The 13,466-nt window shown below is 34.7% G+C and overlaps 1 protein-coding gene across 4 annotated transcripts in view; it reads right to left on the reverse strand.

Annotated features, from left to right (window-relative positions):
* LOC134529088 (tumor protein D54) overlaps positions 1–13,202 on the reverse strand; it is a 73,836-nt gene extending 60,634 nt beyond the window's left edge. For 2 of the 4 annotated variants that reach the window (XM_063362807.1, XM_063362806.1), the window contains exons 1-2: positions 12,991–13,189; positions 252–602 (exon numbers count right to left, since the gene is read on the reverse strand). In XM_063362807.1, the coding sequence (XP_063218877.1) occupies positions 252–602; positions 12,991–13,009 (370 nt within the window). In that variant the 5' untranslated portion in view covers positions 13,010–13,189. Of the gene's footprint in view, positions 1–251; positions 603–12,990 lie in introns of all 4 variants that reach the window. The other 2 variants (XM_063362805.1, XM_063362808.1) reach the window with 2 other exon arrangements.
* Between the last annotated feature and the right edge of the window lie 264 nt (positions 13,203–13,466).

Consider the following 13,466-nt stretch of genomic DNA (forward strand, 5'->3'; position numbering starts at 1 on the left):
CAAGTCTTATAATTTTGTAAATCAATGTACAATCATAAAAATACCCATAATTCATCAATATCTTTTTTTTTTCTTTTTTTGGAAATGAACCATATTAACTACACTAAATTTAAGTTTTCAGCTACAATATAAAGCTGGTTTGATATTTAAGTTCCACACCTTCAACCACACCTTCAACCAACACATTTCAAACAGCCCAAAAGCTTAAGCTGGCCCCCCAAAAAATAATTTCAATAATCACTTTATACTACCTTTTCTAAGATGAAGAAAATTGTTAAAATTCTGAGGTCGACTGCTGCCTTTTGCAATGATTGTTTTCAAAAACTCCTGGGAGCTAGATAGCAAAGTTTTTCTCATTTTCACATTTTCCTTGCCAAATAATTCAGCTTCTGACTGACACAAATCATCTGCACACAACTGGTCATCCACAAAAGCTCTTGATAAACGGGCTGCTGCTTCATCTTCATGTACACTGAAGGCATCCTGGTCACCTTCCTGACAGCAATGGTCGAAACTCGGTGTGGCCGACGTCTTCACATAGTAGCAGTCTTCTTCATATTCCAAGGATTCACAGCCTTCCTTTTTACTATCTTGAATCTTAGCTGCCAATGAAAAATGTTTTGCAGTTTCAGCATTAGTTCCAGGCTTCAAATATAGACAAGTTTTCCATGGGACAAAAATTTTGCTTCAATAACCATGCACAAATTGCCAGCACCATCCAATAGTAAACAAAATGCCAGAAGAAAGAGCATATTTACAGTATGAAACCAAATGCTATATACATAACTGCATACACACACATATTCAGTTACTTGCATGCTCAAAATATATGAAAACCCAACATATCAGCTCCAATATTGTTTACTAAGATATAGGTGCAAGATATTTTTAAGAAACTAATGCAATTTTAAAAACTTAGAGGTGTAGGTACAATGAAATATTTTGTTTTGGTAGCTATCTGTCAAAGTAGAAAATGCTACCCTATACCCTACTACACAATCAAGATAAATTATACACTTCTTTATGACATTAGTATTACTAAAAATTTAACATATAAATTTTACTTTGCTAAATAACTCATATCTTTGCTAACAAAATATTACAGATTAAAGAAAGAACTAATTTACAATAATTCTGCATTTTTACAACACATTCTGGAACCCCAATTAAGTGCATGTAAATAGACATTGAAACTTCCCTTAAGGTACACTTTTAAATCACCGGCACACTAACTAAGATAACCTTTCACTAATCGGACATTCCAAGATACGACAAGTGAAAAGTAACGAACACAAATTATCTTGCTAGGTCACCTTACACCTTCTATCTCAGGCAGTAACCAAACCTCCTCTTAATGCTAGTAAAGGGTGGCAAGAGCCTGTCTCTTGCCTAGTATGTTTGGATTGTGCTTCTTGCAAAACATGTCTTATTGAAACAGTGTTGCAAGCTTGTTTGCCAGAGTTTACGTTGTTAGACATCTACCAGAAATGCGAATGATTAAAATGCTGCTTTCCCAACTCCCCCATGAAATATAATCCTGGTGTGACAAGGGAGCGATGTGAAATTTTTCGGTGGTGGCATGGAAGAGAAGCACAGGCTACTCCTCCCTCCCCATCACAAGGTGTTATCAGCTATCCTATCTTTTGCCTCCTGTACCGAGGGAAAAACAGCGGTCAGAAGTTGCTTTAGTGATGCAGTTCAGATGCAGAATGTAGTTCTCAACTAAGCTGTTTATGGAGATGAACTCACTTTGATACGTACACACAGAGAGATGGACGTGGCATAGCTCAGCAACAGGTAGTGAGATTTGCCAATAAAATCCACACGATTAAAGATATGAACAATTTAATTATGAACTAATTAAGTTCGTTAAGAATTTGCAACAGTTTTTATACTATATATGTTATCTATACAATGTACAATATTCAAGTATTGGCATGAAATTAACAAATATTCTGAATTGTAAAAAGTTGAAATTTTTTTGAAATCATTATAAGACTATTACAAGTGCACTTAACAAGAACATCTTCCCTCAATATCAACAACAGTAAACTATCAATTATCTGTGTTAATTGGGACCTACTGATAAACGGATAGTTGAACTACTGTAAAAAAAAACGGATAATCTGTTTCACAATAAGGGTCGCCCTCAAATTTGGGACATACTATATATTTGTATTCTGTAGATTTCTATGAGCACAAGTGAAGTCTTTGTGTACTGTGTCTCAGCTTATATATTGAAATGTAAATAATACCGTTGCTATCTCGCCATGTGCTTCTGCTCCGCTGTATTTAATTTTTCTGTCCCTCTGCGCCAAGTTATTATTTCTTCTTAGTTCCTTGTCCTTCAATAAAACTAGCATGCACATTAGTCAGCGACTTGTGCCAGGCTAGAGGAATATATGTCGCACTTCAACATGCCAATTCTTCAAAGTGTGCTTTTCACAGACCTAACATAGGAAAATTTCTATAAATCAAAGATGGATGCTGCAATACAAGCGCATCTTGCAGAGCGATGGCTACATTGTTGGTTGTCAAATGTTGCAGTTAAAAGCACGGGAAATAAATAGCACATGAAAATGACATTTTTGTGATAAGACACATCAAGTTTGCCTTCAGTTCACGTTCGTTGCCAGTTCACAGGTGTTTACAACAGCTGCTCAATATAAGATCATGCATGCCAACAAAAAGTGCACACACAAGTTCCCCGGTGTCCCGTCCTCCAGCTGCATGCCAGCCAATCACGTCACTCGCCAGGAACCTGTATGGCTGATGGCCAGGCAGTAGACAGACTTGAGACATGACGCAGCAGTCAAGGTATTCTCCTCGGGTTTAAAGTGTGACAAAAGTGAAAGCTGAGGGGTGGGACATAAAAAGGGTTCGGCCAAACAGCTTTCTTACACAGTGAAAGGGCGGTTAAAAAGTAGAACGGGCAAGCAAAGAAGTGCACCGGAGTGCTTCACAAGACAACAAACTAAAAGTTAAACTAAATTGAGGCACAGATAACCCGAAAATAGGATAGTCCGGACCCGGATAATTGAAAGTTTACTGTATTGTAGTAGTGTTTCACTTCATATACTTCACAATAGATAGATGCCATAAGTAGTAAAACTACCAAAAGTCTGTGCCTTTTTATTTTTGTTATTTTAAAACTTTTATTTACAATTTATGTAACATATTTTTTCCTAATAGATGACATTTCACAGTAACCTACATTTTCTTATTCACCAGACATGTCTCTTGGAATTTTCACTACATATTTTATCTAATAGCTTACAGATTATGCAATTATCCCCACTTTCATAAGGGCAGTAAATAATTTTTTTTTTTATTAAAGGGTTAGTTCCTATGCTTATGTATCTAATTTTATGCTAGGCATTCATTATCTATGAGCTGATTCACCCTTTCATTCCACCCAGCCTTAATATTTTCTTATTGCAAGCAACAAATATTAAATTTAGGTAAGTACAGATTTATAACCACTATTATTCCCTTGCTATGTATGTATGTAACTGTCACTAAGCCAGGTTCAAGCCTGTATTACCGCCACAAAATCAAGTATTGGACTAAGTTGATACACCAGATAGCTTCAAAACCAGCACCAAATGCAATACAGGCCACTTGGGGCAATAGAGGGGTTAGCTGGAATGCAGACATGTCAAATTTCTCCACAAATCATTTTCAAAGGTCTGCCATGTTTTTCTACCTATACTCAAAATATATCATATTTGGATGAATATTTACTGAAATGCATTATTTTATTTGCACCTCTATGGATGTATAGAATGGTTATCAAGGTAATATTTTTTTTGATTATAAATTATATTCATATTAAAGTTTTAATGACATTTTTGTGGCATGTTATTCAAACTTCGTACTTCCATTGTCCCACCATGAAAATGTACAATAATTTTTAACATTTAAGCTTATTAACTCAAAACACCATTTTTGTGTGTGTATCCCTCATTCCAGCATGTCCTTCATTGCCTATTCCAAAATAATACTACAAGAGAAAAAGTATTACACAAACTGATGGAATTTAAGTATGATTTTGGTATTTTAAAATGTTCCCAGAATAGAAAATGCTATTTTAAAGAGTACTTCATCTAACAGAATATTATAACCAATTTTCTGCTTCAAAAATTTTATATTGTTCAACTTATTCCCAAAACCTTCTAGGAACAGAAATCAATAACTAAATACTTATACAATAACCACAATGAGCATAAAAAGTGTCAATTGTACCTGACAAATTTGGTGCTATACAGCAAATTATTTTTTTTTTCTTTTTCACTGTCAAAGCTTTTTATAACTTCATACACTAGCATGGAGCCTAGCCTGTTAAGTTCCTGGTAGGCAGTGACAAACTTCAGGAAACCCCCAACCTCTACCTGAATAAACTGACTTACAACCTTTGGCGATGAACCAGATGCCTGTAAAGTTTAACAAAAGTAAACATACATAAAACCATTTATAATGTAATTTTTATCTATTTAGTTCTTTCTTTTTTAAATCTGTATTTATGAGTAGCAACTGACTGTTCCAAAAATTATTTTTTGTTTACTGTCTCACAATAATGTAATTTTTTTATGTTTGCTCACTGGCCAAAGATGTAGGCCAGATACAAAAATCCAACTAAAATTTTTACAATGTGCTTTTATTCAACATACTTTTTATGGCATTAACAACATAAAATTTGACATTCCAATGGCATCTACATACTTCAAAAAGTTACATTTCATCTACACAGTTAATGTTACTAGTGAACTGTATCAAATGAAATAAAACAAAGTGAGGTATAAGCATATCTGTAAACAAAATCCTACCAATATACACGTCAGTTTTACACCTTAAACCATAAATACCTAGCCCATCTTCCTCAGTGAATATTGGAGGAAAAAAAGCAATAGTACAACATTTACATGAATGCTGAAATTATGACATCACATGACAATTACAAACACATTTTAGGAAGATATTCTAAATAACTTGCTTATAACAATAGAAATTAGAAGACAGCTAAAAGTAAGTAAACTATTATACTCTCGTATACTATTTCCAGCACTAACATACTAGGGGCCTATGTCTCTAAAGCATGATGGATACAAGCAAGTATATTTACTAATATACAACATACCCAACATTTCATAAATTATGTAACATACCTAATAAATTCAGGTAAGATTTCAAATTTTACGAATTAACTGTTGAAGAGAAACAATAAGAATATGTACAATTATAAAATTATTGGTCAAGAACATGAGTGAGACATCCAACCAGTGGATTATAGGGCATCCCAAATATTAAGATTTGTTACATACTTTATGAAAAGCACCAAGCTTAAAAATTTAAAAAAAAAACAGAACCCAATAAATGTTCCCAAACATTGTAAAGTGAAATATCTTTGGTCCGGCAGGTTTGGTATTCCAGCCATGCTAGCTTAAAAATTTTTCCAGATTATTGAACAATTTAATTTTAACAGGAATACCAAATGTGAAAATGTGAAAATGTGAAATGTCAATAAAACTCACTAGGAAACAGGGAACACTATTGAAATGAAAACCGACAGTAACGAGTAACGATAAACTCTGAGTAAACTAAAAATGCCAGCAGCGCAGTAATGCAACCTGGCAAACCCAGGTCCACCGCTTAATCCACAAAAAAAAAGCGAGAGGCTTGATTGAAGTGGGATTACAGAATTTAACAAACCATAAAATACCGGATTAAAGACCTTTCTTCCACTGAAGATAACAAACAGCACTTATAACCAAACCATCATTTGCTATAAATCCAACACTGATATGAATGATATAATTTGGTGTTAACTAAACCTGAAGATACCTTATCACTGCAACTAATTTGTTAGCAAAATAAAATCTATACACTATAATTAAAAAATTACAATACTGCAATTAAGAGAACGGGTTAAAGATTTCAGTATTCTTCTAAAAGTTCCACCACCACATAAAAAAACTTAACTTCAATATCAACAAAATTAGGTATTTAAAACACTTTGAGCACCACAATCTTCATTTTCTTGTAATGTACACCAAGTGTGGCATTAAGCAAAAATCTGTAATGATGAAAATAAACTGCACATATTTCGGCATGAACATACTTACTTGTGAATGTTTTAACTAAACTTTTGCATTCAATAACATGAGAGAAATTGGCTTCTGAATGCACACCTAAACATACTAATGCAAGTACACTCAACCACAAGTCTAGTACATTAACTGAGGTTAACAACCCATCAATGTTTGTCACAACTTACACGCACTCAATACAATAAATAAAATAATTTTCATAGCTTATAGGTTGTCTAATATTTTTAATAATTTCATAATCTTTTCAATTTTGACAATAAATTTCCATCATAGATTTGATCTAAAAAGGATACTTAAACAATTGAGCATTTTTAAACTTTCTTTAAGAAAGGTTAACTTAAAAGATGTTTAATATTTGCAAACAAATCCTTTCAAATTAAATTGTAACTAAGTTACTAATAAACATACTTCTTAAAATATATTTATGTTGCTATTGTGCTGTTTAATTCTTTTTGATCCTGGTTATTTTTAGTTCATGATTCTGTAGCCACTGTAGTGTTTGTTTTTGTAGACTCACATCCCAGGGAACCTGGGTTTGAATCTTGGCCTGGCCATCGTGATTTTGGTTTTCCATTGTTTCTGGAAATCACTCCAGGCAAATGCTGGTAGGTTTCTTACTGTAGCCATAGCCAATTTCTCAATGAATATCACTAGTCTATGTAGTTGTGTGTGTTACTGTGTCTAATGACCTTGCTGTCGAAAAGACAAACGCAAATAATAAAATTACTAAAACATTTATATGTATGTTTTATACAGTGTCAGTCAGTTATGGTCTTTATGACTGGTTGGCACTCAAAATCCCAGATGAGTAAATTGAGGCGTATGACTCAGTGTCCCTCCGTTAATTTGTTTAGTTTGGCTACTATTCTTTTTGTATTTTACTCTTTTGTTTATTCAGCTGAAGCATTTTCTTAAATTTATTTAATTTTTTTATTTAAATACCTTAGTTGGTTTATTAACTTTTTTTGTTGTTTATTTTAATATTCTAATTTATGATTAACTATTGTGCATCACCTAAATACTGTGCTTTGATGTTGGCAACATCATGGACTGTATACCGAAATTACAATACAATTTGTGCTTAGATCCTTGGCAGCTGCATGGTTCTAGGAACGCACACTGAGGCATTGAGTGCGAGAGCGCCGTGTCACTCACGGAGTAGCTTGGTGTTGGGCTGCCTCGGTGGATGAGTAGCGAGGGCAGAACTACTACGAAGCTGAGCTGGTCTCGCTGCAGACTTGTTTGTGACGATCAACGAGCCCTGCCTAAACCTGCCTGTCTTCAGCCCATGTGGCCAGCGAGTGACCAAGTAAGACATCGTCATTACACCCTTTTTCGCCTACAACCTGGCGAGTTGAGTTCACCGGAACTGTGACACAGACTTCTTCAAAGTAGCCCGCAATATTGGGTGCAGTTGGATAAATGGCCGAGTCACTGGTCCCATAGTAAATAAATGTTATTAACTCCATTTTGTTTCAAGTCACTAATTCACTTGGCAGCATTATTTGCTTATGGCTGTACGAGTTTTCCAGACAATGTCGAGGTCAGTTTGAATTGCGGCGGTGTTGATCTGTCCGCCCAGATCAGGCCAATTTTTTGTGTTGGGAGCAACATTCTACAGTGCAGCTCTCTTTAGTTATGACTTGCTACTTATTTACGTTTGACTTCAGCAGAGACGGCTACAGCACTGTGTTTTATGTCGAGGTCAGTTTGAATTGCGGCGGTGTTGATCTGTCCGCCCAGATCAGGCCATTTTTTGTGTTGGGAGCAACATTCTACAGTGCAGCTCTCCTTAGTTATGACTTGCTACTTATTTACGTTTGACTTCAGCAGAGAAGGCTACAGCACTGTGTTTTATGTCGAGGTCAGTTTGAATTGCGGCGGTGTTGATCTGTCCGCCCAGATCAGGCCATTTTTTGTGTTGGGAGCAACATTCTACAGTGCAGCTCTCCTTAGTTATGACTTGCTACTTATTTACGTTTGACTTCAGCAGAGAAGGCTACAGCACTGTGTTTTATGTCGAGGTCAGTTTGAATTGCGGCGGTGTTGATCTGTCCGCCCAGATCAGGCCATTTTTTGTGTTGGGAGCAACATTCTACAGTGCAGCTCTCCTTAGTTATGACTTGCTACTTATTTACGTTTGACTTCAGCAGAGAAGGCTACAGCACTGTGTTTCATGTCGAGGTCAGTTTGAATTGCGGCGGTGTTGATCTGTCCGCCCAGATCAGGCCATTTTTTGTGTTGGGAGCAACATTCTACAGTGCAGCTCTCCTTAGTTATGACTTGCTACTTATTTACGTTTGACTTCAGCAGAGACGGCTACAGCACTGTGTTTTATGTTGAGCTATGAACCATTGCTCGAGACTTACAACTGCTGAGCAATGCCTTAATTCTTGTGTAAGAAATAAGGATGGTTTATTGAGACCTGAACAAGTTTGGGAGGGGATGGACTACAGATGCAAGAGAAACGTTTTGTGCGCATCTAACTGTTTTAAGGAATATTTGGTTTCAATGCCTTTTCCCTATGTGTTGCACACTTTACACAGACATTGGTATTGTGGGCGGCCATTACATTCTCTGCGCCTCTAGGCATGTTATACAATGCACTGTATGCCTAGTTGTTTTAGGAGGACATTTTAGCTGTGGTGCTGTGTCGCTCGAATGGTTCCACAGGTCTTGTATTGCAAAATTAAAAAATTCGATATCTCCTAAAGTATTTGGAATTTCTTATCTCCGCCGCTTTTAATGAAAAGAGGAAGTTGAAGAGCATATAATAAAGGTATTTTCGGATTTTTAACATTTTTTTCGCAAATACCGCTCAACTACATATGATGAAATTTTAAAATTTGATATCTCCTAAATTATTTGGAATTTCTTACCGCCGCCACTTTTAATGAAAAGAGGACGTTGAAGAGCATAAAATAAAGGTATTTTCGGATTTTTAACATTTTTTTTCGCAAATACCGCCCAACTACATATTTACCCAAATTTGAAATCTTATTGAATTTTTGACTTCCATTTAGCAGTAAAGTGGTAATTTCCCGTGTGGTGGACCCCTGTCACCTCTGGGCAAACCTATTTTTTTTTTAATATTGTCTCAATTAAAAAAAGTGTAGGATGACTTTTAAGTAGCTCTAACAATGTTTATTTACAATTATAAAACCAAATATTATTATTACCGGTAGTTAAAAAAGATTAAGAAAAATGGCTGTCAAAACATTTACTTTCAGAAGAATGCTCATGAAAATTTTTACCGCCTCTAAAATAGGCCAATTTTTATACATTTACTGCCCTTGTGTGTCTGTGGTGAATGTGTAAAAATGCAGTTATTCTGGGCAAAAAAAAACAATGAAAATGGTATTTAATGTTCTTAGATTACCCCAAAACTGTGTTTTAAAATTCCCACGTGATTCTGAAATACTTAATAGTGAGGAGGGCAATGAAGTCCAGGAAAATTATAAGATAAAAATCAATATTAAAAAAGGAAGATATTGAGATGAAAACTATTAAAACAAGCTGTAAAAAATAAATTACAGCACTTTCAATAATTTTCCATAAAATTTTATTTGGCTTTTAACTTGCTAATCTTAAACATTTATACTGACTTAATGGGCCTTTCTAAACTAGAGTTCTCTAGAATCCATTTAGAACCAAATGAATACATTTTCTCGAATTCACATTATTTGAAATATCACTAACATCACATAACCTGCGCTATTCTGCTTCCCAGGCCAGTAAACTACTTGAAATATCAGTGCTGTTTTACAAAACCATAAACAATTTGAGGAAGTTGCAGAGTCAAGGCCTTGCAAATGAGAAGAGAAAAAAAACTGTATCTTTAATTATTTTACAACTATTTATAACAACAGAGGTTTGCAATGAAATTGTATTTTGGTTAACTTGAAATGAAGTGCATGCGGACGTGAATGCTTGACATTAAATTGAGTAACACCATGTTAAAATCTGTGCATCAGTTCTTTACCTGCCTTCCAAATAAGTGGTGACTTAACTACTTTTTGGTTTTTTGTTATGTTGTTTACGTTATCTGTTCTGAATAGCACATCCATCTATTAAGACTGAAGTGGATGCCACTTCAAACCGCGCGCCGCAGAGTGCCTCCGCTTCCTTCCCCTTATCACTCTGCCTCCACCTTCCCCTTCCTTTCTTCCCCTTCGCCGATTCCCGTGACATCACTGGGATTATAAATTGGTAGGCCCCCTGTGGCTTGGGTCTGTTCCGGTCCGGAGGTGTCGCGACATGGTTTTGGTATGTATGCTCAAGCAGTCGTAACATTAAATTAGTGTGAAGTGAGGTTAGGGTTCTATATTCTATATTCTAAATTCTTGTTTCGGCCGCCACTTTTAGAAAATTTGATTTTGGTTGTCCTGTGTCTGCTTAATTTGCTTTGGAGTTAATTTTCTGTGTGAAGCATGACTGCGGCACCATACCCGAACCGTGGCACGACACCCCCAGATTTAATAATCTAATTATTTATTATAGCCTTGAGTATTGATTACCTTGACTGGCCGTGCTTGTACAAGAACGTACTTTTAATTCATTGCTGTTGGCCGTAAATAATTCCTCTATTTTATTACTTGGCTATGGCCGTTGGATCGGACAGACCATAAGCACGAGCATCCTGTTTGCATCTCCTCGCGAGGAGCAGTTAGCTTGACCTACTCGGTTCTGTGTAACAAATCGTGTTGTCTCTATGTGTTAGTTTGTTAATTTAGACTTGCTTTGTAAAGTAATGTAGGTGTCTCGTACGGCGTTAACTTCTTGTTATATATTTGGATACATTGCTAATGTTATGATATTGTTTTCACGAGCGGGATTATAAATGAACTTTTATATTTATTGCAATAATACGCGTATATTTTGTCATGACTATGTTTTGAATAATAGTCTCGAATACAATGACTTGTACCCTTAATTGTATCTCCACAAATGTGAAAGGTTAATGCAATTTCATATTTATTCTAAGCAATAAATTGTATGGATTATTTTTGTGAATTTGGTTGTGCTTTACATTTCTATCCCTTGTTCGCTAAATTTCACAACATGATTTACTTTCTGCCATGATACATCTAGCTGGGTTTTATTCAAATTTATTAATTTATTTAATTATTTAATTAATCACATTTTTATTGTTTGTAGCCACTCTAGGCTGCAACTCGAGTTAAGTAGCAGAGCTGAGCTAACCTAACCAAGCTTTAAATTTCATTAAATTTATTGCTCCCACAAGCTGAAACTCAGGTATGACATCATCAATAATTTAGAGAGTTTCTGACGATCCATTGGAAATATCAAAATACCCTTTTCTGGGATACTGAAAGTAAGGTAAATATGTAGAGTAGCGGTATATGCGAAATAAAATGCTAAAAATCCGAAAATACTTATATTCTATGCTCTTTCACTTCGTCTTTTCAAATCAACCGGCGGAGATAAGAAATTCCAAATACTTTAGGAGATATTGAATTTTTTTAATTTTTAACATGTAGAGTAGCGGTATTTGCGAAAAAAAAAATTCTAAAAATCTGAAATTACTTTTATTATATGCTCTTTCACTTCCTCTTTTCATAAAAACCCGGCGGAGATAAGAAATTCCAAATACTTTAGGAGATATCGATTTTTTTAAATTTTGCAATACAACACCTATACAACCATTCGGCCATCGACATTTTTGTTATTTTGCCGTGTGTTCGTGAATGCGTAATAAATAAAATGGTCGATTAGGTCAGGTCAGTTACATTATGAATACTTTCAAACTAAGCGTACATTAAAAATAATATGATTTAATTTCAATGGTTCTTTAGTTTTAAAGTATTTATAATGTAACTGACCTGACCTAACAAACCCGGACAAATTATGAACATTAACAACTCACGTAATTTTTTTTTGTTACTTAAGTATTACTTGCGCAACAATATCCAAATAAAAAATAAGACTTTAAAATTAGAAACGTTAAAAACCCACATAAGTTGGAGGCGGGTACATTTCCTTTGCCATTAGAAGGAAATTATGTAGTCGTTCACCTACGTCGCGATACCTCCGACGGAACATTAATAAATAAATAAATAATCACGTATTGGTTTATTTAAATACTGGCCAATTACAGAACTGTCACGTGACAAAATTGTCCAATAAGAAACATAATAGGGATACTCGTAAACCAGAAACAATGGTGATCGCCACATGAAAACAGGAATTGTGATGAAAATTAAAAAATTCGTTATCTCCTAAAGTCTTTGGAATTTCTTATCTCCGCCGGTTGATTTGAAAAGAGGAAGTGATAGACCATAGAATAAAAGTATTTTCGGATTTTTAGCATTTTTTTTCGCATATACCGCGACTCTACATGTTTACCGAAAGTAAATACGTTAGTGATAAGTGATTCTCAATTTTTTTGTACCAAAAAGCTGGAACTGCACTTTCACCGAGACATCTCAAAAAATAAAACTTCCCGAGCTTTATTTTTATTTTTTTCAAAAGTACACCTACCTACTATAGAAAAATACCGGAAGAGTTCCGCATATATCCGAAAACTCCATTAACTATCATCTCACTTTTATAACTTTTCAGAATCGTTTACCTTCAAATCTTATTTCATTTCATTATATGAGGTGTGACATTTCAGTATTAATAAATACGTCATACATTTTACCTGTTACTTTCTACCCCACAATTACTGTAGCGTTAATAGCACTTACCACAAATGTTTCATACAAGAAAGTAATAATTTTTAAAAAAAAATACCCTACCTGGAAAAGTAGCTGTCAATAATAACTCCTTAATATATACAGACACACTGATCTAAAATGAGATTACACAATTAAATCAAATATTTTCCATCGTGTTACTACAGCATATAACTATAACTTACCCGTGCTTATACTTGTCATTGTTAAGTACCGTCTCTAGACGACTAAATTCATAAACAAATACAAAAACAAAAATAGACCTTCTAAATAATTCTGGGTTGATTTTCTGAATACAAATCCGTGCAACACTTCAGATACAAAGTTACAATACTGTTAACTTGTTTCTTTTACCAGTGAAACTTTGACGTTTCCCTTTTCAACAGATATATCAGAATGGCCAACCTAATGCCCAAAATATTCTCTTTGAGAACGTAAAAATCTTAAGTTTAGTTTAATCTGAACATTTATATCACGAAATAACTATCTGACACTTTATTATTAACAATTTAAAAATTCCTTACATTAATTGTCACATAAAAATTTGATAAATTACGATATATTGCACAACTTTCTTGTCATGAGTTAGGAGTGTCCGAGAAAAAACTTAAGATCCTGCAATAAATGTTGAGACATTTATACTCTCCAGTATAAGTGCTTC

This window comes from Bacillus rossius, chromosome 2, assembly GCF_032445375.1.
Source record: "Bacillus rossius redtenbacheri isolate Brsri chromosome 2, Brsri_v3, whole genome shotgun sequence".
NCBI lineage: Eukaryota > Metazoa > Arthropoda > Insecta > Phasmatodea > Bacillidae > Bacillus > Bacillus rossius.